Raw genomic sequence first — 23,215 nt, forward strand, 5'->3', positions numbered from 1 at the left:
CTCAACAACAAGGCATAGTCTTAACTTAGTGAAAATTAACTGGCATGCTTTTCTTACTTTAGGGACAGCTGAATTAACTGTTGATTGAACACTAAACACAATCTTGTGGGGGTGCTGGGGTGAGAAGGAAGATCTTGAGCCTCAAATTCATCTTCCAGCAACCATTTTTAAAACGGAAAGGAAAGGGGGAAAAAACCCCAAAAGCTTTTATTATGCGACCTGCATAATTTAAAGCCTGCAGAGTGCTGCCATAGACAGCCTAGAAATTGACTGGCAAATAAGCAAAATGAATAAAAATAAAAAAAACTTTCTCTTTTTCTTCTCTCTCTATCCACTCCACCCCATTTCACCCTGCCTACAGTCTCCAACCCCATGTCAAACCACCCCCCACTTGCTGCCTGTCCCCACTAAACCTATTGAGTAGTAAAACACTTGATAGATTCTGGGTTTTATTAAGCTAGTGATGTCTATTACAAATTTTTTCAAAAAAAATTACAACGATTGATTATTTACTCTCATGCCTTTTTTCTTTGTCTCTTTTTGGAATCTTTGTTCGAAAAATTCTTGGGACCAAAAAAAGTCTACATCGTGCTGTTATTTAAAAGTGGTAGAATATGGGCAGTTTTTAATTCCTGGAAAAGGGAAGTGCTGGAAAGCCCTATGATTTTACGAACAGAATATCGTCTTCGCGGATCAAAATTATCTCAGGCTGCATTTCGATTTCTCACGCATGTGCAGTTTAAGTCAACAAGTCATTACTAAGGGCCAGGCCCCGTGGAGGGTTCTGGGAACGTGAAGACTAGAAGGAAAGGATACTCCCTGTCCTTGACAAATTTACGTTCTCGCGAGGGAAAGAAACAAAAATCACGTAAACCACGAAATACAAAAGAGATCAGTGATTTACAGGGGAAGGGCACATATTACATGTTTCCAGGCAGTTCATGTATGCAGCCGAGTCGATACATTTATCTACATTTGGGTATCTCCAGGCAGCATCTCTCGGAGACTCTATCAAAAGGACCAATGAGAAAACTCCAGATCGTTTTGCTCAAGACTGCAGACCACTGGAAACCGACCAATCAGAAATAAAAACTCTTTTGTGCAGAAGTCGTGGTTGCGGCTTTAAACGAGAAGGGAGAGGGCGGGGCGTCTTTTGTGATCTCCACCAATGAACGAACGCGCCCGGGTGGGCCGTTTCCTTCTCCCGCCCCTGCCATCCCCGGCAGAGGAAAGTTTAGCTCGGGTTGACTGACGCTGGGAGAGAAGCGTAGCGGAGCAGCCATGGCTGTCGGTTGGCGGGTCTGGTGCGTGCCGGCGGTGGCGGCGCTGGCGCTGGCGCTGCTCTTCGTGGCCTGCCGCTTCCCCCCTGCCTCTGCCTTCCGCAGAAAGGAGGTGAGCAGCGGCCGTTGGTTGGCTCGCTTGCCCCTGCGGGGGCGGCTCCGCAACCTGCTGCGGCGATGCGGGGGGGGCCTACTGCTCTCTGCCGGGGGGTGTGACGCCGGAAGCGGGCTTGGGAGGCCTGAGGGTGCGGCCTCGGGCCCCTCCTCTGGTGCTGTCTGCCGGGACGGGGCAGGGCCGTGGGGGGCGCTGTGTCCTCAGGGTTGGAGGGGGGCGGTCTGATTCGAGGGAGTGCAGGGGGTCTGCTCCCCCTCCCTCGACTGCCTCCCTCGGCGGAGGCGCGCCCTCTCCACTAAGCTCTGGGCCTACTTTTCGCGTCCCTAGACTTTGGGATAGACGATTTCCTAGGTGTCTAGAATCAATAAGCCTGCCAACATTAGGTATGGGCCGGGCAACTACAGCTCGTCCCGAACCAGCCCGTCCTGGCCTTGCTTGTCTTGCACTGGGGGTAACACCACACCCAAGAGAGAGCATAGAGAAAGTGAGCATAGATAGAGTGGCCATCTAGAAAGAGGCCTTCGAGATCCTCATTTCACAGGCCCAGAGAGGGAGCAGGGAGGACTCAACCAGCCGGCCTGCCCACCTTCCTGCCTCATTCATTGAGGATCCCCCCGCCCCCAGCTTTATAACGTTTCTCTTCGAAACATTTGTTGCTTGGCTCGAAATGTTTGTAAATTCGATGGGCACTAAACCCTCCTGGTTATTGGTTCGTCGTCTCCAGTGCTTCGACTTAACTGAAATGCGCAAGTGTCTCCTCACTGTACTGTAACTTATATACAGCCAATTCAGGGCTTCTGCTATTGCGGACGTTACCGGCCAATAATGATACGTGTTACTGCTAAAATGTATTTATGCAGGACAGCTCTTCGTAGAAGCAGCCGTGGACCTAGGGCTGGAAAGGACCGCTGAAGCCATGTTATCAATGTGTTTTGCTACCCTCATTTTATAGAAGGCCCAGACAGGTTCAAGTAACTTGCCCAAGGTCACATGAAAAGGAAGTAGATGACTGAATAGAGATATGAACCCAGGACCTCTACCTCCAATTTAGCTCTCTTTCCATTCACCAATGTGTCTCTTTCAATGACATAATTATTGGACTGTTTGTGAAGTCAGGAATTTGCAGCTCCTTCATATTGTAGGGTGACACTTTAATCATTCCATCTCTAGGCTCTGGGCATTTTCCCTGGCTGTCCCCCATGCCTGGAATTCTTTCCCTCTTCTTCTCCACCTACTGGCTTCCTTTAAGTCCCAACTAAAATCTAGTCTTTTTCAGGAAGCCTTTCCCAACCCCTCTTAATTCTAATGCCTTCTCTCTTTTAATTATTTCCTCTTTAACATCTGAGAGAACATATTGTTTGCTTGTTGTCTTCCCCATTAGATTGTGAGCTCTTTGAAGTCGGGAACTCTCTTTTGCCCCTTTTTGTATCTCCCAGTGCTTAGCTCAGTGCCTGGCACATAGTCAGCACTTAATAAATGCTTATTGATTGACAGACATACCTTAAGTTTCACAACTCAAGTGAGATTTTCCCTATCTCCATATTTGCAGTGATAGTGCATTAAAAATATTTAAACTTGCATTTGTTATGTGCTTCCTAGCCTTCCGTCAGCCAGTTCCTCAAAGAAGAGGAGCAGAGCTTTTGCCTCTTAAAATCTTCTGTACATCCCCCTTCCCACCCTTTTACTCTGCCCCCTTTTCAGACGAGTACACCAAAACTCAGAGAGGTGAATATAATTAGCATTGAAATATAATTTCTCAGCAAACCAAAATGGCAGTTGAGAAGTGGATTTTTTTTTATTCTGATAGAAAACTAAGAGCTAAGTCAATAATATGGCTATCTATCTCATCGTGTATCAGACTCCACTTTCCTTTTTACCCCTAGTCATCATTTGTTTCAGAATTTAAAGCACCAACAATTTGAGTATTGTGAAAAATTTTCTTTCTGTTTTATAGATGGTGTTGTCAGAAAAGGTTAGTCAGCTGATGGACTGGACCAGCAAGAGAGCAGTGATAAGAATGAATGGAGATAAGTTCCGCCGTTTTGTCAAGGGATCACCAAAAAACTACTCAGTGATTGTGATGTTCACAGCTCTCGAACCGCATCGACAGTGTCTGGTGTGCCGGTATGAACTTTTAGCTCTAGTCTGATGTCACTTAGGGATGTTTTTTTTTTTAATTGAAACACAGAATGTTCACAGTTATGCTGACATTTCTTGTCTCAATCCCCCAACATCAGGTCGACAGACAGTGATAGCGCTGGCTAGGTAGATAAGATAGTCTCCATTGTTGATGATTGAGGAACCAGTGAGGGCTTGAGATTTTTCATCATTGACACTAAAAGATATTATTTATTAAACTTTGCCTCTAATTGCATTCCTGCTTCTTTGTATAGGAGGAGACGCAACAGAGTAGAGCAGAAGAAATACTGGATTAGGGCTTGGAAGATATAGATTCCAATGTAGACTTTCTCTTTACTGCTTCTTTCACCTTGGACAGGTCATTTGATTTCCCTGAGTCTCAGTTTCATCATATGGAGAATAAGGGGGCTGGATCACTAAATCCCTTGCAACTTTAGATCCTGTGATCCTAGCTTTTATTTATATAGCACTCACAATACAGATCATGTTTCACTTAATTCATACACTAACCCTGTGAGGTATGTACTATTAGTATCCCCATTTTGCAAGATGAGACTGAAGCTGAGAGAGGTTCAGTGACTTGCCCAAGGCCACGTAGCCACTAGTAAGGCAGGGTGCAAACTTCCTGTTTTCACTATAGCCTTAGAGTTGCCCAAAGATTATACTTCCAAAGTTCTGATTTAGTCAGTATCACAGTACTGTTTAACTTACAGGTGAAATAACTTTTAGTATTGATTTTTGAATTCTCAAAAAAATAAGTATATGAATCCTAAAGATGAATATAAACCCAACTAGGCAGCTTGCCTCTTTGAGATGGATTCATTTATTCAGTATAGCAATGAATAGTGCTTCTTCAGTTGCTTTTTGATGCTGTCCCTCTGATTTGCAGGATTCCTCAGGAAAGAGGCAGAGTACCTTGCTCAGGATCCAATTTGTGTCATTTTTGTGGTTGTTGTTGACTCCTTTCAGTCATATCTGACTCTTCGTGACCCCCTTTGGGATTTTCTTGGCAGAGATACTGGAGTGGTGTGCCATTTCCTTCTCCAGCTCCTTTTATAGATAAGGAAACTGAGGCAAACAGAATTAAATGACTTGTTCAGGAACACACAGCTACTAAGTGCCAGAGGCCAGATTTGAACTCAGAAAGATGAGTCTTCCTGACTCCAGGCCCAGCAGTCAGCAGTCAATCTACTTCACCTCCTAGCTGTCCCTTTGTGTCATTTAGACACATATTTTCTTCCCTTTCACTATGGTAGATGTTAGGGGCATTCAAAAGTCCTCTGCTCTTGTTTATATGTATGTGTGGTATTTGTTTTTTTTTAACTGTTAGTAAATTCCATCATTCTTTTTTATTTGTTTTCACATATGTTTGTATCTAGGCAAGCTGATGAAGAGTTCCATATTTTGGCCAACTCCTGGAGATACTCCAATGCATTTACCAACAAGATATTTTTTGCTATGGTAGATTTCGATGATGGGTCTGATGTATTTCAGATGGTAAGATTTTCTTAAGATACTGAATCAGAGTGGGTAACATCTGGGAGAATGGCATTATAATGTCAAAACCTTTAAGCTTTTTTTTTTCCCTTGCAGTTACTAGTGAATTGTTTTCCTGGTGTTATTTCCTCCTTTTCATGAAGTTTTCATTTGGGCTTTTTGTTTGGTTTATTTTTAAATCAGCTAAACATGAATTCGGCTCCAACTTTCATGAACTTCCCTGCCAAAGGAAAGCCAAAACAGAGTGATACATATGAGTTGCAGGTGCGGGGTTTTTCGGCTGAACAGATTGCCCGGTGGATAGCTGATCGAACTGATGTCAATGTAAGTTTGCTCAATTTGAAGAAAAAAAATCTGTCCTCAGAAAGCTCACTAGACAGTCAAGATAATGAAGGTTAGCATTTCTTCCCTCCTTGTCTTGCTCAGTCACTCCCTTTAACTGATCCCCCCTCCCCCAAAGCTATAAAATGATGGTACAATTTCCTGAATCAGAGAGCTAAGTGAAAGGACTTCTTGTGCTCGGTTTCCGCATTGTGAATTTCATTTGTCAGTTGATTAGTGAGGTGACCTTGGGAGGTCTTCAAATTAAAAAACTTTGTGGTATCTAGAGAGAATCACCTCCTTGATTAAATAGCCTGAATTGCAATAAAGTATGTGACATGCCATTTTATTCTATAATATTCCCATGAAGTGAGACTGTCATGCTCTCTAGGGGGTTATCATGCTAATCTTGTGTATGCTTTTGTTTCAAATTATTTTGCCGTAGTAAGTCATTGAATATACACTTTAAACTTATTTTCTTCTCTCTTCTTAGATTCGAATAATTAGACCTGCAAATTATGCTGGGCCTCTTATGTTAGGATTGCTCTTGGCTGTTATCGGCGGCCTTGTGTATCTTCGAAGAAGTAATCTCGATTTTCTTTTTAACAAAACTGGATGGGCTTTCGCAGCTTTGGTAGGTGATTTATTCAAATCAGAGGTTTTTCTTGGAATAAAATTCAAAATGCTATCTCTTCAGCCAAGTTTATACAATGTATTCCCAAAGTCTTAGTGCAAGACTTTTGAAACACTCTGTATTTCAAAAGAATCTTTTGTGAGGAAAGGGCACTGTGATTTTTTCTAACCTGGGTTCGATACAGTGATTTGTTGCTTTGTTATTCTTTTATCTTTGATAAGAGATAATACTCCAAAATTATTTCTGTTTAGAAAAGACTTTTTGACTGGCTAACTTGAAGCCTTTCACAAACAACTTAATCATGATCAGCATTTGGCAAAGTGCTTGGCACATAGTAGGTGCTTAATCAATGTTTGTTGACTGATTGAATAAAGTGTTGACTTTTTTTTGTAAATATAATTTTATCCTGATTATCCTTATGACTATCAAGATGAAATCAAAGCATTTAGAATGAGATTCAGTATTTGAGGAAAGAAATCTCTTCTTCTTATATCGAATAGGATGCATGAGGTTACCACACTACCATGTAGTGCCTTGTATCAAAAAGGACATAGGGAGCCTCATCCATCATACATTTTCCAAATATGCTGAGTAGATAGGCTTTGCCATTTTGCTTCACTATTTTAAGGGTGGTTTTTTTTAAATCATTTTGTATCTTTTTTTTTTTTTTTTTAGTGTTTTGTACTTGCAATGACGTCCGGACAGATGTGGAACCACATAAGAGGGCCACCGTATGCTCATAAGAATCCCCATACAGGACAGGTGGTAAGGAAAGGCCAGGATTCCTTTAAATTGCAGGCTTAGATTAATAGTAATCTCTCTGATATATGAAGTAGGCCCAGTTTCCTTCTTGGTCCCAAGTTTTCAATCTGTCACACCTTCATACCTTGAAAATAGAAAACATTGAGCTCTTACATACGAGTTTGAAGTGCTGTAAATGGCTCAGAAACATATTGTCCTCAGTTGCTGAAGAATGAAACTTCATTTTCAGATAGAATAAGGCATCCAAGTACTGAGGCCTTTTGGAGAATACAACCTATTTCATCATTTGTTGAGTCATACATGTTAAAGAACTACTATTAACTATTTCCTTGGAAAGGATTTAAATGAAGTCTCAAATGATTCGATCCAATAGCATAGTAGAATCCAAATTGCTAGGTTATTCTATCTTAAGTGAAACAGTTCATTCACCCTGGATGAATTTAATTGTGATCTATGTGGAATGAACACTGAGTTAACACTGTCCATGGTGGAGTTTGTAGTGAGAAAACCTAATCTGATGTTATATGACCTTTAGCAAGCCTCTTACCCTCTCAGAGTGCCTCCATTTCCTCAGTAAAAAGAGGTTAAAATACCCATCCTGTTTGTTTCACTCTTCATTCTAGGGGTAGAGGCAAAAGAGCACTGGGTATAAAGCGACAGTACCTGGGTTCTAATCCTGGATCCTGCCACCTGTTGGACAGTGGGGACTGTTTAGCTAATCTCTTAGTTTCCTCATTTGCAAATCAGGGGACAGGGGTTGATCTCCGAGGTCCATTCCAGCTCCAAACTAGGAAGAAATGAGATACTCTGCATGAAAATTCTTTGTGATCCTGTAAAACACCATCCACAAGGATGGGAATTCTGGTAATGGTTATTCAATAATCTTTATTTTGATTCATATCTAAATGGCACTACTATATAGTGCCAGATGCACAGGTAGGTTATTGGGCTAATTAATTTCATATGAAAAACTCAGTTAATAATTAAGTACCACGATGGACTCAGCATGCAGAATAAGACATACCTTTTTGGACATCTTCAATGTGGCAATTGGTTTTCCTTCAGTATGTTTATTTGTTGCAAAGGTTTCTCTTTTTTCATTTGGAGTTGGTAGAAGAAAAAAATAAAGACTTGTTAATTGGAAGGGAAAAGATCTGAGTACCTGTTGAAAATGAGTTCTTCAGCTATTGTCTGACCATTTGCATTTATTTGGATGAACTCAGTGTTTGAAATATATGCTTTTCTTTATTGTTACTACCCCTGTTGATGAATGAAAAAGCATTCATCAAGCGCTTACTGTGTGCTAAATCCTGTGCTGAGAAATGGGGATAGTAACAGAAAGAGAGAGAGTCTCACACACCCATGAGGGGTGACAATATATAAAAGAAAGCTCGACTGCTGGGAAGATGGAAAGCCCTGAAAGTCCTAAAGGTGTGGGGGTGATGGCAAGGCCCAAGGTCCTTTAAGTTACATTCTTTGGCCAGATAACAGTGCCAGGATATCTATCTCCTCCATAACTCCTAGACTATTGCAATAGTCCCATAATAGGCCTTCCTGCCTTTTGCTCAGTCCCTGACAATCATGCTACTGCCAGAATTATCTTTGGGTCACATCATTCTTCTTCCTCAAATTTGTCAGTGGTTCCCCATGTTGCCTAGTAAAAAAAATATGGTTAGAAATGATTGTTTACATATATGAAAAACCTTTGCCTGGCATATACAGACCATTGATAATTTGGTGCCACCCTACCTTTTCATCTCACTTTACCCTGCAGCCAATCTGATCTACTCTCTCTACCTCCCAGTCTGCCATCTTTTTTTCTCCTCCTTACCTTTGCTCGTGCTATTTTCTATGTCTGCAAATCCTTTTTGCCTTTGTGAATTTTCAGTTCTTTAATACCCAACTCAAATGCCATCCATCCTATGATATGTTTCTCCTGTCCTTCCTCATATAACACTTAACCTTTATATAAAATATTACCTGAGAACTGTGTCTTTTCTTCCCCCTGGTAGACTAAGTTCACTGAGGTCTTATCTAAACTTTGTATATTACGCCCAGCTCTCAACATGTTGCTGTGTGCCTACTAGGCTCTTAATACATATTTACAAATAAAATCTGAGGATGTATGTTAGAAGGAACTTCAAGCCATTTAGTCTGACCTTTGACCTGTAACTATAAAGGGAACCACAAGAAGTGATCATCTTGCACAGGGGTACTATTTTATTAAGGGGATCTGTTCTGTGAAGTTTGGATTCAGTTAAAGGGCTGCACTTGAGGATCTAGAGGGCCATATGTAGCCTTGAGGCCACAGGTTCCCCACCCCTGATCTGACATCTTTTGATGAAGACCTCCCATGAGAGGGAAACTCACTCACTGTAGAGGCAGCACATCCTAGTTTTGAATAGCTCTATTTGTTAGGAAGTTATTCCTTTCACAGAGCCTAAAGTGGCCTCTTGGCTACTTTGTTGAGTTGCTCCTAATTTTTCCCTCTGGGAACATGCAGAACAAGATCCTTCTTCCCTATGTCCGCCCTTCCAAAAACCAATGTGAGCCATGACATCTATCTCTTCCCTGCCCTCCTTAGAAGTGATCTCTTCTCTAAGCTAAACATCCTCAGTTCTTCCAGCTGTTCTTCCTGTTTGAATCATTGACTTGACCAGATTATTACCAAACTTTGGGGCAATTAATTTTTAAACCCCGTTGTTGTTAGGATTGTGAATTAAATTTTATTTTGAGAATTTATCCATACCCTTTGAGATGATTTGGAGAAAACATGGGTGTCATAAAACCAAGATTTAGACTTACTGGATGCCATGATATCTGTCACATGACAGTTCCCTAGCTTGGTGGTGCTTTGATCCTTTGGCCCCTTGAGTATTTCTGCAACCCTCTTGCTCTTACTTTGTGCAGGATGTTATCCTCTGCCTCCCCCATAAAGAATCCCACTGCTTCATACCCATTCAATCTTTCATAAGGAAAGAGGCAGAATAGGCCAGCTGTATTTGAAAAATAACATAGGTTGCCTGCCATCTGACTTGCCACCTATAGCTCTAGTCTCTTATTTGTAACCCATGGTCCATCTCTTTCCCCATAATCCCCTTAATTCTTCAGGTGCCTGGACTCTCCATTTGGAGGAATGTTGTTTTGACTTGTTGCATTCCCTGTTGTGGTGGGAAACAGCGTGGGTAGTAAGTATTTGGCAGTTTTCTGACTTTAAAAAAGTGGACCAAGTTACTGCCCAGATTGTTTTGTATCCATAGCTAAAGTAGCAACTTGCAAAGAAACAAAAGAAAATGTATTTTTCTTTCAGTGCTTGGAATATGTTCTGCATGTTTTCATGGTGAATAATATTTACTTTAAAAAGACCTTGAACTTTCCTAAAAATTTGAAACCATGGAAAATTCTCGTTTAGTTAATATGATTTTTTCCAATTCTGTGAAGTAATTCTAAGATGTAGCAAAAAACCACTGGGCATAATTAGGATGCAATAGTCTCTATTGGTGGGGTTTCCCCCCTTTACAGTTAAGACTTTCTTATTTGTGACCATAAAGTTGTAGAATTTTTCCCATCTTCTTAATGAAATATATTTGGTCACTAAACTTCCTGATGGCAGAAAGTGGTTCTTAATGTCCCCATTGAATCTTTCTAGCACTTTCCTTGTTGCTATAAAGTTATTCCAGACTTCCCTATTTTGAATAAGGGCACCACCATTATTCCTGTCTGGCAGGTTTACAGCCTCAGTCATCCCTGACTTGTCACCCTGCCTCACCCCACATGTCCTATTAATCGGCACATTTTGTTGTTTCTGCCCCATGATATCTCTAGCATCTGGCCTCTTATGGCCACCTCTATCCTACTTCAGATCCTTATCACATCTCTATCTCCTAAATTACTGCATTAGCCGTCTACTTGGGCCTTCTTCCACCCAGCTGCCAAAGTAATTGGCCCTACACACGGCTGACCATGTTCTTTCCTGCTCTTCCATTGCCTCTAGGATCGAATACAAACTCTTCTGGCATTTAATGTTCCTCCCAACCTTGCTCCAACTTCCCTTTCCAACTTTATTATACAATACTCCCCTTCACACCCTCCAAAGTCCAGCCAATCTGGTCTTGCTATATTCCTTACTCATGACATTTTATATGCAGTACCTTTTGCAGGCTGTCCCCCCTCTTCCCATGCTTGGATTGCTCTCCCTACTAACCCAAGCCTCTTAGAATTCCTCTTTTCGTTCAAAGCTCAGCTAGGGCACCTCCTCCTCCATGAAGCCCTTCCTGATTGCCTCCAGTTGCTAATCATCCTGGTTCTCCCCCTCCCCCATGACCTTAGATTTAGTTTCTATGTGCTTATATACACGTGTTCATGTTGTCTCCCACTCGAGATGTATACTATTTGAAGCAAAGGACTGTTTCACTTTTTTTTTTTGTCTTACCTGGTGCCTGGCACATAAGTGGGTGCGGGCCAATCCAAAACATGCTTCCCCCCTGCATGTTTATTTTTCTTATCTAGTCTACCTTTTGGTGAGCCGCTAGATGGTGCTGCAGTGGATAAAAGACTCGTGTTCATGAGTTCAAATCTGGCCTCAGACACTTACTAGTTGTGTGACCCTGAGCAAGTCGCTCAACTCAGTCTGCTTCAGTTCCTCATCTATAAAATGAGCTGGAGAAGGAAATGGCAAACTACTCCATTATCTCTGCCAAGAAAAACCCCAAATGAGTTCATGAAGAGTGGGGCAGAACTGAACAACTTTTTGTTCCTATAGTCCTCTACCTCTCTATGGAAAAGAGGGGAGTGTGTTTCATCATGTATCTTTCGCAACCCAAAGTGGTCATTCTATCTAATCAGGAGTAGGCTGACTTTTTTTGTCACATTCATTTACACCATCATAGTGTAAGTACATTTGTGTATGTTGTTTTCCTGGTTGTTTTTTCTTATTCTGCATCATTTCATATAATTCTTCCCCATAATTCTCCAAATTCTCCTAATTCAGTCATCATGGTACAGTAATATCCATTGTATTCCTATATCACTTCTCCCTCGTATTGCTTTTAACTATCTCGAAATCCTCTTGTGGATCTAGCGAAGCCACTAAGCCTTCTCTTATAACCAAAAGCATTTGGTTTAGAAATGCTCAGAGGATCATAGATTTAGAGCTAGAAGGGATTATAGATGTCATTCTTTGCACATGAGGAAACCAAGGCCCCAAAAGGTTAAGTGACTTGCCCAGGGTAACACAGTAAGTGTCTAAGGTAAGGTTCAAACTTAGCTCTTCCTGATTCCAAGTTTAGGCCTCTATCCGACATACCAGCCTGCCTCTCAGTAATGAGAATGGCTATTTCTCTAGTACTTTTTAAACTTTCGAAGGGTTTTTCTCACAATGAACAACTCTGTCTTGAGGGAATCCAATTACCGTCTCCATTTTTTAATTATTGGGAGAGTAAGGCTCAAAACAAGGCGGGACTCACCCATGGTCACATAAGGAGAGCTGGGACATCAACTCAGATCTCCAGGTTACATTACTTTTCTATTTATAAAGGTTTGAAGCCCTCTTAATTTGGCATATAGTGCCCTAAAAGCAGTCTTTGCTTTAAATATTCTGTGGTTTTGTTCAATAGAGCCTTTAGGCAAAAGTCTGTATTTACTTCTTTTTTGTTTTCTTAAAAACAAAAAAACCTACTCATTTTTCTTAAAGAACAAACACTACTTCCTGTTTGTTTCCGTAATTACATGTATAGATATTGAATAATATATAATTGAATATATTGAATAATAGATAATTTAGTACAATTCCCAATTGAATATCTATTTTCATAATTGAATATGTATTTCCATAATCGATTGCTATATATTGAATGGTATATGGATTTTTATTTTGAAAAATAATTTTGGTGTGTTGTGTTTTTTGTTTTTGTTTTTTTCCAGAATTACATTCATGGAAGCAGCCAGGCCCAGTTTGTAGCCGAAACCCACATTGTCCTTCTGTTTAGTATCCTCTTTATAATAATTCACTGGCAGTGACTTAGTTTTCATGTCCCTGTCCCCTCATCAACATTTCTTGCGTTCCCTTTGCTATAGCCTCTTTACAGGGTGATGATGTTCTATTAATGCTCTTTGCAACAAAAACTTGCTTCATGCTTTTACTTTAATCAGACTGAGCTCTTTGACTTATGTTAATTTGAGTTTTTGAATGGTATGTATATTGTTGTTCCTTTTGGGGGAGCTTTTTTTTTAAACCCAACTCCAGGGAAAGACTGATCACCTTAGCTTATAGGCTCGAGGCAGTGACGGCATCTGGATCTTCTCCTCCATTTGCTGTTTAAACTTTTCTTTCAGGGGAATCTGTCTCTCTGCATTCATTGTGCTTAAGATATAGAACCCCACCCTTCTGGCCACCATCTGGAGCTGTCTGCCATTGCTGTTTCGCAGCAGTAAATAGCTGGGATGCATTGCTTGACAGAGTAGGGTATTTTTAGTGTGGCTAGATGATATTACAGGGAGTGGACATGAAGAGAGCAGGAGAAATTCCCCTGGTACTAGGCCAGGAGCACCTGAGCAGGTTCCATTGAGCTATGTAACGTATACCTTCTCCCCACTCCTAACTTGGAAAAATAGAGGCTTTTAAGTTAAATGTAGGGTGGATCATCATGGATGTTGCATTCCCCACTAAAGCCGAGCATCCAGCGTATGTGTCTTAGGATCCTAAAGTTTTTCATATTATGTAGGTTTGCACTCCACTGTGCCACCATTGATGCCTCGCTGAGCCATGGAGGTGATTAGATACAGTTCATGCTGGGGGAGGGGAAGCTCTTACATGTCTGCCAAATTAGAAAAGCTTTCAAGAATACCCAGAAACAGACTGTCATCTGAGGGCCAGCCTACTATGCTCAGAGAAGCTTGTCACCAGGCTTCGACCATCAAGGGATTTTTTTTTTTTAACACCACAGCAACTTGAGAGGAGCCATCTCCCAAAGTGCTGAGGGGCTATAACCTGTGTCAATAGAAGGAGCAACAGGCTTGATAAAATGGAAGAATATGGCAAGATTTTAAAAACTGATAGTCTTGTATTTTTATTTGTTTTGTTAAATATTTCTCAATTGCGTGTAAAAAAATTTAACATTTATTTTTTACAAATTGAGTTCCCTTCCCTTACCCATCCCTTCAGAAGACAAGCAATATGATATTGATTATACATGTAAAGTCATGCAAAACTTATTGCCATATTAGCCATGTTACAAAAGAAAACACACATCCAAACCCAAGAAAAATAGAGTAAAAAAGAAAAAGTAATTGATAGGCTTTTAACCAAAAAAATACAAACATATTCTCCCAAAGAATTAAACAAAACCATACCAATGAGGGATGACAGAATACACTTTTAGACTTCTGTTATTTGTTGCTGAAAGGAAAACTATGCTTTTGCTTTCCTACTCATGTAGTTAGTACCAAGTAACTGGGTCTATAAAGATGACCTCCATTGGTAGCTGCATTTGGCCTTCCCCCACAATCCATTTGCACTTGATTGATATTTAGATGGGTTCTTTTGTTGTTATTTTAAAATTCCTATCATAGGTGGATTTCTCTTTTTTGCCAGAGTCTGGCCCAGTCTTGGTTCAAATAACAATTGAGATCCTCTGATGGGTCATTTTACTTTTGATCCTGGCCCTCCTAAGCAAAATGGAGAATAGGGAAAAGTCTTCTTTTAATCTTGAAGTCTCTGCTGTCCAGCTGTTTGTGGCACACTTACTGTCTGTATGTAGTTTGGGGGAGAGAATGTACAAGATAAGAATACTTTCATGCAAGGGTTGTAGGAGGGTTGTTTGAAGGCCTAAATAAAGAGGTAGGAAAGAATAGTTTGGGGTTTTCTTTTTTTTTTTTTGGTTAATCAATCTTAGGTACTGAAATGTTTCATTTAAAATGTAGGCCCTTGTTTGCTTATTGGATGTCTCTAACAAACTTAATTTTCTTTCAATTATGATTTTTTTTTATGATTTTTACTTTAGATAGGCAGAATCCTCCTCATTTACCATACTCTGTTTTCTGTAAAGAAACAAAGCCAATGTTATGGACATGAATGTCTTTGAATTTCTCCTTAAACCACGTGCATAGATGGTGCTGTTACTCTGGGGATAGTGCTGTTGTGTGAAGCCATCACATCTCATATGGATATTGGAAAGAGAAAGCGTAAGTCTCATAAAGCATTTGTAAAAGTTGAGTTCAGAATATTGACTTGAAATTGGAGAGCTGTATATGCATTGCACCCAAGCAAGTGATTAATAAATGCTGGAGATGAATCGAGGTATAAGCCAAAAATGTTCTAAGCAATGTTTAGTTCTTTCTGTTTAAAGGCTGGACTTTCCCTTTACTTAAGAGATCTTTTTGCAGTCCAGAAGTTTTACTTCAATCACAGTTTGAATGGCACCAACACTTACTTTTCTATCTGAATCAATACAGGTAGCTCCCATCTTATAAGTGGGTTGTGTTTTTATGTCAAGCAATACTAATAAATAGTGTTTAGGTTCCTAGGCCTCTCCACAAAAACCTATCTAACTCATAATGTGCTTGAAGTATGTTGTGATAATAATAATACAGAACCTAGTCACCATTTACAACATTCTAATATGTGACCAAGAGCAATGTTTCTATGGGAAACTGCATCGAAAGTTCAGACTTTGGATGCCAGGATCCCATCTCCCCTTAAAATGGAAGCAAGGACTGCCCAACCCACCCACTAGCCAGAAAATGGGAATCAGACTCTGAGATCTCAGGAAGGTAGAGTTTGGACGTGAGGACAGGGGGATTTGTGGGGTGAGAAAATGCGGCTGGGGAGGCTGGGACTGTGGGGGAAAGGAGCTATAAGCCCTCAGCCTCCTCCCTCTAGAAGCCTTCTTTCCTTAGCTTAGTTTCCCAGCCCTGGCCTGCCTTCCATCCTTCCATAGCATAACTTTTCCTCTTCCCCCCACAGCCTGAAGACATTGGTTTGTCGACTTCCCTTTTCAGTGCTCCTCTTTTTTCCCTTTCAGGGTGTTCCTGAGAGGTAAGGTAGTAGAGTCAGGAGAGGTCTGAGTTTGAATCCTGAATCTGATTGCTTGAGAGTTATGTGCCCCAGGGCAAGTCACTTCTTTTTTCAGAGTATTGGTTTTTTCTGGCTTTAAAATACTCAGATTATATATTATTTCTGGGGTTTGTGAGGGAATGCTTTATAAACATGATGGTGCTCAAGAAGAGAGCTTGTTTTCTTCAGAACAGTCCGAAAGCTTCTCCGTAGGACAGTTCTCCAAGATTACTTATCACAAGATCTGAAGAATCGCTGTGGGGAACGGGGCCCTGGGAGAAAGCTTGATACAGTGGGTTTGGAGGCAGACAATCTGGATTCCAGTCCCAGCTCTAGTGCATGTGATCTTGGGACAAAAAATTTCATCTTTCTGGACCTTCCTCAGTTTCCTAAATTGTAAAAGGAGGGAGTTGGGCTAGATGACCTCTGAGCTCTGTTCCTGAAAGTTCCGAATCTTTGACCCTTTGGCACACTGCCATCTCACACCCATGTTCCCTGTCACCCTGGGATGGGGCAGGTAGCAGGAGCTGAGGGGGAGAGCAAGGGAGAAGCAAGAGAAATCCTGAGGCACAGGAGGCGAAGGGATTTTCTTACTGCAGGACAGACATTTTTAAATAATTAGGACTGTGTATTGCTAGATCACAAATATTTCATTTTTATTTTTGCTAACTTTTCCTTCAGCTGAAAATATAATTTTCATTTGTTAAAAGATAAAGGGAATGGTTAGAGGGAATCTCAAGGGGCAAATGTCTTATTCTTTTCATTTTTCAGAGATTGTATTCTACATTATGGGGGAAATTTGAGTATTACTGGTACTTCTACAGTTGCATAAAAGAATAAAATGGCTCTGGTCTCAGTATAGAGGTTAGCAACCCAAGGTCACACAGCTGAAGAGTTTCAGAGGCTGCATCTGAATCCAGGTCCTCTGACCCCCAAGTCCCAGATTTTACTATGCCCTCTTACTGTTTCTGGGTCTCTCTTAAGGCACCTTCCCATTTCCAGAGCAAAGTATATTCATAGATCTCAGCTATGAATGCATGAAATAGATCTATATATCTATATAAGAAAACTGAAAATATCATTTTACCTAAGAAGCAATTTGATGACTAATTCTTTTGTTTTAAAAAAAAATACATCACCTTGCCTTAGGCATCTGTTATTTTCCAAGATACACGTCGATTCTATGTATCTTTTAAAATATAGCAAATTCTATGGAGTGTCATATTTAGCCCAAGTCTCAGTGTTCATACGTAAAAATGATGCCCTGAAAGAATGAACTTTCCTTCACCTTTGGCACTTGAATCAAATGATTCTCTTCATTTTTCCAGTGTTCTAAATTACCAGTCCCTACTTCCATAAAAGAGATATTTGTTATTCCAATAAAGCTTTTCTAAAATAGGTTTTTTTTTTTTTTTTACTGAACAAGGTGGTTCAGTGTAAGACAAAACACAAAAGTGGGGGAAGGGAAAGACAGGAGGGTAGCCGATGCAGGGGCACAATGGGGAAGGCAGTCAGAGAAGTCCCGGAGTAGTGCAGCCTGGTGAGAAATAAGCTGTCTGAGCTGAGGTCTCTTCTTAAATGGAGGTTTAGAGTTCATGGTCCCACCCTCCCATCAGAGAGGTAGAGCATAGTGATAAGAACGAGCTTGTCCAGGGTCCCACAACTCATCGGTATCTAAGGCAGCAGTCAAAACCAGTTCTTCCTGACTTCAAGTCCAACAAGCGCTCGACTTGTCCACTGCGACATGCTCCCTCTCTTTATATCCATTTTTTAAAAAATCGTGTTAGAAAACCATAAAGCCCTGTAAGATGAAAGTGGGGCTTGTTTATTCTTCTAGAGCCAGATAATTAAGATTATCACATGTGTCAAATTCTGCTTTGGAAGTGAAGGTGAAGGTTCTCTAATTGGGCTCATTCTGCCCCTACACGGCGCTTACTTAGGATGCCCTTTTCTCCTTTTGACAGTAATGTGTGCCGTTGGCATTGTGCTGGTCGTAGTGTTTTTCAGTTGGATGCTCTCTGTCTTCAAGTCTAAATACCATGGCTATCCCTACAGGTAAGAAAGACTGTTAACTGTGATCTGGTGACAGTGATGGTGCATTACCATCTTGTTATTTGGTTCACTCTTGTCTAAGAGAAGTTGTTCTCTTAAATTGTCTGCATGCAAATGCACTGAGTTACGATATGTCACCCAAACTCATTCCAGCATATGCTCTTTGAAGTATTTCTAAATTAAATGAGTATAATGTTAAGAAAAGCTCATACTATGGTGTTCATAGCTCACCCACCTCGATTTCACTAGTGGTCCAAGGCAGAGCAGAGAGAGCCCCTATATTTCTCAAAGCTTAGCCACACAGCCCATTACAAAGCACGTGCCACCCCTGAAAATCTCTGTCACTTCCCTGCCTTGCTTTGAGACCCTCCATTTTCCTACCCCAGGCTCTAATGTCCCAAACACCATTTTCTTTCTTGGAGAAAGGATTATTGTTCTCTCTTCTCCTTCTGCATATTTAGGAAAAGAGTTAAGTAAGCCCTCCAGGCCTTTCTTCCTCCCCCCTTTTTCCTGGAACCACCCCATTTCCTTTCTTATTGACATGTAAAGAAAAGGAATTTTCAAATTAATTTGAAAAATCTCTGCCTCTTGCAAGGTTAGGCTTGGGGTAAGGTTGTTGATTAGCCCTAAGCCCTACCTGTTGTTCTGTACCCTTGTCTGTATGGGAGGGTGGGGGGTGGGGAGCAGGTAGAGGGAGTCCATTAATGCCTCAATACATTCCTGCATTGTGATCTGTAATGACTAATGGATCTATATATGTATTTCAGTTTCCTGATGAATTAAAAAGAAGCAAATCAACGCTGGAACATTAAAGCTTGGAAATTGTATATATTGTGTTGGAACAGTGCAAAATGTGTATGGTTCATCTTACCTCTCTTGAAAAGGATTGAGATTGTGTTAAAGAAAATTGAACCAAAGAGTGATGTGTAGTGCCTTAATGTTAACAAGCAGTTTGCTGTAAAAGTCCGAGCAGTGTTAGGACAAATTTTCCTTCTGTTGTTAATCTCCCCATCCCAGTGAGCTTTACAAAACAGCTAACCTCGTGGAATTCAGAGTTTTTTAGACAGATTATGTTTTGGGAATAAAAGAAAATCTTCTAGTAGCACTACTTCAGTCTAATTTGAGGAGTTCCTTTTTGTTCGTTTTTAGTCACCTGATAGAATATTTTTCTACTCCAGTATGAAGAGATATCTTGATCAATCTTTATCTATCCAGCAATTTCAGATAACTATAATAAATGTCTTAACTCCCCATTTCCCCTTTTTTCCCCCATGGAATTGATCCTTTGCACATCTGTCTTTCAGGTTAAGAAACCAGATGTGCTGTGTTGCTTCCTAAAAACAGAACACACTCCCCAAGTGTACAGACCAAGGCTCCCTAATGGATATTTTGTTTAGGTCTTTTTTCCTGAAGCACATTGCTGTGGAGCTTTGGATCGGAAAAGGTCACATTAAAAAGTCATATCTGTGGGTGCTAATAAGCAATCTTATACCTAGAGCTTTCAGGTGAATTCCTTTTCCCTGTTTTTCTTTTAATTCGAGAAAGCTCATTTAAAAATATCAGCTCAGTAATAAATTAGTCCAAGTTCCTAATTTAAAAAAAATATCCTAATTTGAAGTTACTTTGGGGGTCACCATAATTGCTCACAGAGTGAACCTAAACACTTTCTGATCCAGGAAAAATTTCCTTCAGTCTTTGTTTACTTTAGGACAAAGTGTTTGGAAGATGATTAAATAAAGTGATAATTATAAGGATTTCCGGGAAACCACATGATCAGTAATTTGTATGTGACAGGAAGTACATGAATGACTATGTTTAATTAAATGCTGAATTTTTTTCACTTCAGTTCTGCTTACTAATTGATGCTAAGCATGATGCCTAGTGACTGTCAATTATCCAATGATTGGGGTGAACAGGTGGTCAGGCCCTACTGTGCTAAGTTGTTTAATGTATGCTAACTAATTGGGTTAAAACAACTTTTTTCTGTTAAAAAAAAATCTCCTGCCCATGGGCCATTCATTGGGCATCTAGTTTGTCTTGGTTGCTGCCTCTGTATATAAATGAAGTGCCCTTGACAACTTGTGGTACTTATATTTTCCCCTTTCTCCTCCTTCCTTGAGGGCCAGGACGGTTGGCTTTTTGTTGTTCGTATTCCAAGCACCTTGCACATAGTTGACACGTAATAGATGCTTGTGGAACTAAATTGAATTCTTTTTTCCTCCCAACCTCTTTAAGTAAAAGAGCAAGATAAAAATTCAATGTTTTTTTCATCCGTGACCTTCTTCAGTGAATGAAAATAACAAGATAGAAGTTTGCAAATGAGCTGTTGTAACTCAAATGATTCTGCTCCCTTTTTAAGTTTCCACAGTGGTTACTAACTTTCTGTGAGAATTTAATTTGCTATTTACATTTACTTTAGGTCAAAATACATATTCTCTTTAGTAATAGTGAGAAAAGCAAATACAATGTACAATGATGGTGAGAGAGAGAGAGGGATGGGACAAGTGTGCTAGACTGAAAGTGAAGTCCTGCCTTTTATTTTTAAGCTGTGACTGTCAACTTCCAGCTGTTGTTCACCTTCCCTAGAGTATATACCATAAGGTTCTGTGGCTTTATGCAAATGAGGCCATAGGTGATCACTGTTTGGAAAGGGCCTCCAGGCCTCAGAAGAAAAGTGGCTTTTAAAGGCCATTGCTTAAGGAGAATGGTTGACCTTGGTAGTCTTCAGTGTAGCCGTATCTTTTATTTGTTAGTCCATTGGGAACCTCGCTTTTGTGCACTCTCCTGTGTCTTTATCAGCTGTTGTTGCTCATGTTGGACCCACTGAATTTATGCTGCGATTCCTAATAGTGAAACTTGTATGAAGCTGTCTGGCCACAGAAAAGTATTAGAATATTACTTGTACAGAGAAGTTACATGCCCTGGAGGTTGAACTAGTGTGTAGAGAGAAGAGATACTGCTATATGCAAAACTGAGCATTTCTTTTATTTGGATTTTGAAATTGACTTCCATCTAAAGTGCCTTAACTAGATTTAACTTAGTTTTCCATGATCAATTTAGAGATCACTTATATTACTTTTAATACTTTAAAAAGTACTACATTATAGTTACACAGATAATCAGATGATTGGGTTGTTACTTTTGTATAACGTTTCAATAAACTGTTTTACAATCTTAATTTCAGGCTTTCAGTGATTTTTAATTTTTGAAAGGTGAGCAGGCAATTTTAAAAGAGACTTATAAAACTGATTCCAATTTTGAAATTCTGATGACTTTACAATTTGTAACCCAAATTACAATGAACCTGATAGTTTCAGATATCTTTATTATCTCTAAGTATATTATATTCACATGAGACTGAAAAGTTAGTCTTTTTTTTTAATCTTTACAGCCTATTAGATTAGTTAGAATATCGGAGAAGGTCAATGAATGGATATTTGAATGTTTTAGGTTTTGTCCTGTTCAAGTAAATATTCATGGTTGGGTCTATTCTAACAAAGTCAAGAATTAAGAAAATTACAAAGACAGCTTGAGTAAGACAACTTTCTCTTTTATGATCAATCAACCCTGTATAGGGTCTTTTGCTTCATGACAGCTTCCACTGTCTCCTGCTTTGGAAGTCCCATTGTAGATTATGGGAACTTGCAATTCTGCCTTCAGTATTCCAAGATCATGGTGGATAGGCGGTCTCCTTTTAAAAGTTTGGATTTAGCAGTTTTTAAAAAATCAATACTCACAGAAACAGTTCCAGTGATAGTTGCCTGTGTATATGAATCCATATGAGTATATAATTGCATATTTATTGTTGCTGTTATTACTGTTATCATTATAGTAGAGAGATCAATGGACTAGAAACTAGGAGACCTGGGTCCCATTTTTGACTGTGCCATTAACTAGTTGTGTGACCTTTAATGTCTGGGTGTCAGTCTCCTTGTCTGTAAAATGAAGGCTTTGATTTCAAGAAACCTTTTGTGTAGAGGATAAGGACTTGGGTGTAAAATATCAGAAGTTTTAAATAGACCAGAGTCATTTGATGCACCACAACTGGGAAAGAGTTGGAATATTGTCAACTGACGTTCAGTGTGATCCCTCCATGGGCAGTTGCTCTGGGGCTAGAAATTGGAGAGGAGGTAACTAGCATTTTGTGGAGCCAGGAGTGAAGGAGAGGCTAAACAGAGCAATGTAGTGGAGATCTCAGTGTAGAGAAGCAAACTGGCTACCTCACTTGCTGGGGTCCCACTCAAAGTAGATGTTGAAGTTACAGAGATTGTATTGGGCACTAGGGAACAATGGCATAGGGCAGGATAGTTTGTAAAACTAAAGCTTTGATGTTTAGCAAAATGAAGGCCGTGGACTGAATAGTCCCAATCAGCTCCCACATTCTCTGTTTCCAAGTTAGTCAAGTATTAAGGCTGGAGTTCAGCTTTGAGTGAATATCTAATTTTCTTCGTTATTCACACTAGGCTTTTCTGCAGCCCTTGGACCTCAGAAACAGTATATTGTGAAATGTCATACAAGGATGTGAAGAATTCCATATGCTATATATTGCTAAAATGTTTAATACTATGACTTTTTTGAGATAAAGTTTTTGTTTTGCATCAGTAACTTCTCAGTATACCTCAGCCCCCATAGAAACCTTTCAGTTAACCACCCAGAACAGTTAAGCAAAACCAATTGACTTGAGGACAGCATGTAGTGGCATTTGCAGCATTCTGCCTCCATAGACTCTGTGGAGGGAAGGGAAGTGTGTTTTATCATTGTTCTTTGGAACCAAGATTGCTGTGTACATTGAATCTGAGTTCTGATGCCCTTTAGTGTTGTTTGCATTCACATTTTTGTCGTTGCGTGTGTATTTTCCTGGTTCTGCTTCCTTTTGCATCAATTCATACATGCCTTCCCATGTTTCTATGAATTCTTTCTATTCGTAATTTTCGATGGTCCAAATACCATAATTTGTTCAGGCATTTCCTTAATTAACGAGTACCCGTTTTGTTTCTGTTTTTTTTGTTTTTTTTTTTTAACTGATCTGTCTTTTAGAGAGAACTCACTTTTGGAGATATTAGCTATTATGTGCAACTGTGATTCATGAATGAAATGATGATGACCCTTTCACTGGGTGGTACTCAGCAAGGTTCCAGATGCCTTCCATTTGGCAAGTTTTCCTAACTGCGATAAGATTTTTCTAGATCTTGTTCTAGGCTTAGCTATCTCATTCTAATTGAAGCATAATAGAAAGTATAAGTTTAAAGGACAGTAGCGTTTTTGAGCTAAAAGAGACCTTGACATGTCTAGTATAACCCCTTCATTTTACAGAAAAGGAAACTAGTGCTTGGACTGGTGAAGCTAATTAAGTCCACACAGCA

General features: G+C 40.0%; 1 protein-coding gene across 1 annotated transcript; it reads left to right on the forward strand.

The window, feature by feature from the left end:
• The first annotated feature begins 1,213 nt into the window (after window positions 1–1,213).
• On the forward strand, window positions 1,214–21,030 carry MAGT1 (magnesium transporter 1). Its single transcript, XM_036739903.1, has 10 exons — window positions 1,214–1,392; window positions 3,350–3,519; window positions 4,914–5,031; window positions 5,215–5,355; window positions 5,846–5,986; window positions 6,662–6,751; window positions 12,671–12,734; window positions 14,855–14,929; window positions 17,765–17,855; window positions 18,620–21,030. Exons 1-10 carry the CDS (start codon window positions 1,282–1,284, stop codon window positions 18,633–18,635), a joined length of 1,017 nt encoding a protein of 338 aa, XP_036595798.1. The 5' UTR covers window positions 1,214–1,281; the 3' UTR covers window positions 18,636–21,030.
• Window positions 21,031–23,215: the final 2,185 nt, after the last annotated feature.

The sequence above is a fragment of the Trichosurus vulpecula genome, chromosome X, assembly GCF_011100635.1.
Source record: "Trichosurus vulpecula isolate mTriVul1 chromosome X, mTriVul1.pri, whole genome shotgun sequence".
NCBI classification, from domain to species: domain Eukaryota; kingdom Metazoa; phylum Chordata; class Mammalia; order Diprotodontia; family Phalangeridae; genus Trichosurus; species Trichosurus vulpecula.

What these genes read in the sequence shown, in the direction of transcription:
- MAGT1 (XM_036739903.1), top strand. Translation starts at nt 1,282, where the DNA reads ATGGCTGTCGGTTGGCGGGTCTGGTGCGTGCCGGCGGTGGCGGCGCTG. An exon ending in CGACAGTGTCTGGTGTGCCG is followed by an intron (nt 3,520 to 4,913) that starts GTATGAACTTTT and finishes GTTTGTATCTAG; the next exon opens with GCAAGCTGATGAAGAGTTCC. An exon ending in ATCCCCATACAGGACAGGTG is followed by an intron (nt 6,752 to 12,670) that starts GTAAGGAAAGGC and finishes GTTTTTTTCCAG; the next exon opens with AATTACATTCATGGAAGCAG.